The sequence below is a fragment of the Apteryx rowi genome, unplaced genomic scaffold (assembly GCF_003343035.1).
Source record: "Apteryx rowi isolate R43461 unplaced genomic scaffold, aptRow1 scaffold_2484, whole genome shotgun sequence".
In the NCBI taxonomy this organism is placed as follows: Eukaryota; Metazoa; Chordata; class Aves; order Apterygiformes; family Apterygidae; genus Apteryx; species Apteryx rowi.
Genome location: NW_020448846.1, coordinates 2,780 through 4,800, shown reverse-complemented (window position 1 = coordinate 4,800; position 2,021 = coordinate 2,780). Strand labels below are relative to the sequence as shown.

General features: G+C 69.8%; 1 protein-coding gene across 1 annotated transcript in view; it reads right to left on the bottom strand.

Moving 5' to 3' along the window:
* Positions 1-102: 102 nt before the first annotated feature.
* The window catches only part of LOC112966563 (scavenger receptor cysteine-rich type 1 protein M130-like), a gene marked incomplete at its 3' end in the record, with an annotated part of 4,692 nt that continues 2,773 nt past the window's right edge, over positions 103-2,021 (bottom strand). The window contains exons 5-9 of the mRNA XM_026066807.1: positions 1,995-2,016; positions 1,602-1,916; positions 947-1,333; positions 544-681; positions 103-198 (exon numbers count right to left, since the gene is read on the bottom strand). Of these exons, the coding sequence (XP_025922592.1) occupies positions 103-198; positions 544-681; positions 947-1,333; positions 1,602-1,916; positions 1,995-2,016 (958 nt within the window). The remainder of the gene's footprint in view (positions 199-543; positions 682-946; positions 1,334-1,601; positions 1,917-1,994; positions 2,017-2,021) is intronic.

The following is a 2,021-nucleotide window of genomic DNA, read 5'->3' as shown; positions in this document are numbered from 1 at the left end:
TGCAGACACCTCCCTCAGCAGGGAGAGGCGCCGGGGCAGGGCCGGGCCGGGCATGGAGGGGCCGTTGGGAGTCACGGCCTGCCAGGCCCAGGCTGCACACACCTGAGCCACTGGGCACCTCCTGGTACTCCGGCGTCAGGGTGTAGTCGAGCTCCTCATAGACGGCCTCGGAGATTGCGTCTGCGGCTCTGCCAGGGCCTGGAAAGCAAGGGCAGCCATAACCCCAGGCCACGGGCACAGCACATGGGATGCTGGGGGTCACCAGCTGTCCCCTCAATAACCCTGTGACCCAGCCCCACTGCTTTGCCCCATCCTCCAAGAGACTCTGGTGCCCCTGCCTGGCCCCCGTGCTGTACCGGGTCCTGTCCTCGCTCTGCACTGGTCTCCTGGCCTCCACTACTGCGCCTGCACCCAGCCTGTGCAGCGAAGCCACCCCATGTCCAGGCAGTCCCAGGAGGCATCAGCAGCCCCCAGCCCTGACTGGCTCTGCCCTGGCCCCTCCTCCTGGCAGCTTCAGCCCCAGAGACCCCCGGTGAGACCCACCTCTGCGCCGAGCCATGGCGCGCCATGCCTGCGTGGCAAGGGCACCCAGGGCCAGGCAGAGGAGGGTCCCCAGGACGATGCAGAGGATGGTGGGCACTGGCATGGCCTCAGCACCTGCCATGACGCTCCTGGGGGCACCTGCGAGGACACCGACATGCAGCGGAGCTGGAGTGAGGCCAGGGACCCTGTCCCGTCCTGCATTGCTGTGGATGCATGGGGGGATGATGGGAGCGGATGAGGGGACAGGGAGGCCAAGGAGGGCACCCCTCAGCCCAGGGGCCAAGCCCTGCATGGGGGGGCAGCTGTGTTCTTCTTGGCAGAGTTGCTACCCTCCACTGGGCTGTGCCAACCGGAGCTGGACGGTCTCTGGGGCCACCGTGCTGCCCTGCGCGGGCAGAGCTACCTGTGCAGGCTGCACCGTCTGGGCAGCCGGTTGCTGTGGCTGGYGTGGGAGTCCCTCTGGTGTCTCCAGGCTCCCCATCGCACGTGACATGGGTGTCCCCGAGGGAGTCGCAGGGCTGCAGGTGCCAGGGTGCTGAGAGGCAGTGCCAGAGGGAGTCGGTCCCCAGCCCGCACTGCACCCAGGCCAGCCACGCAGGGCCCGAGCCCTGGGAGGTTGTGGGGGCAGAGTGCAGCCGGCCCCCGGCCCCGCAGCCCAGCTGCCGGCACACCACGGCAGCTGTGGCAGGGCTGGTGCCGTTGGCGCACACGCTGCCCCACGTCCCGTTGTAGAAGACCTCCAGGCTCCCGGTGCAGCTGCTGTCACCCACCAGTCGCAGGTCTGTGAGCTCTGCAAGGGGGCAGCGCAGGGGGGTCACGGCTCAGCCAGGGTCGGGCAGACACCCCCACCATCCTGGCCACCCCACGCACCTCCCTGGGGCACCAAGAGAAGCACCCCAAGGAGCAGACAGTGCTGGTCAGTGGGCTAAAGGTTTGTCTCACCCCCCAGGACTGCTCAGGGTGTGGGGAGGTGGTCAGGGAGGCCGGTGGGGAGGGCTGGCCCCACTGCTGGTCCCACAGCCCTGCTGCCGCTGACCCTGGTGGAGCGCAGTGCTGACCTGAGCAGATGGCTGCTGCGCCGGCGCCCTGCTTGCAGCCGCTCTGCCCCAGGGCCGGAGCTGGGCATTCCCAGAGTGTCGCCTCGGCCCCGGAGCAGCCCCCAGCACCCAGCCACAGTGGCCCTGAGCCCCGGCCGTAGCGGGCCGAGCTAGGTGCTGCCAGGGCCATGCCACAGCCCAGCTGGCGGCAGAYGACGGCGGCGTCCGAGAGGTCCCAGGCGTCCTCGCAGAYGCGGCTCCAGGCCCCCTGGACGTAGACCTCCACTCTCCCAGCACAGCGCCCAGGGCCGCTCGCCAGCCGCACCCGCTGGCTCCCTGCAGCAGGTGACAGCCCGGGTTGGAGCAGCTGCTTCGGCCCCTGCAGTGCCCCGGGGTCCTTCCCGGCACACTCACCTGAGCACACAACCGCCGCCTCCTCGG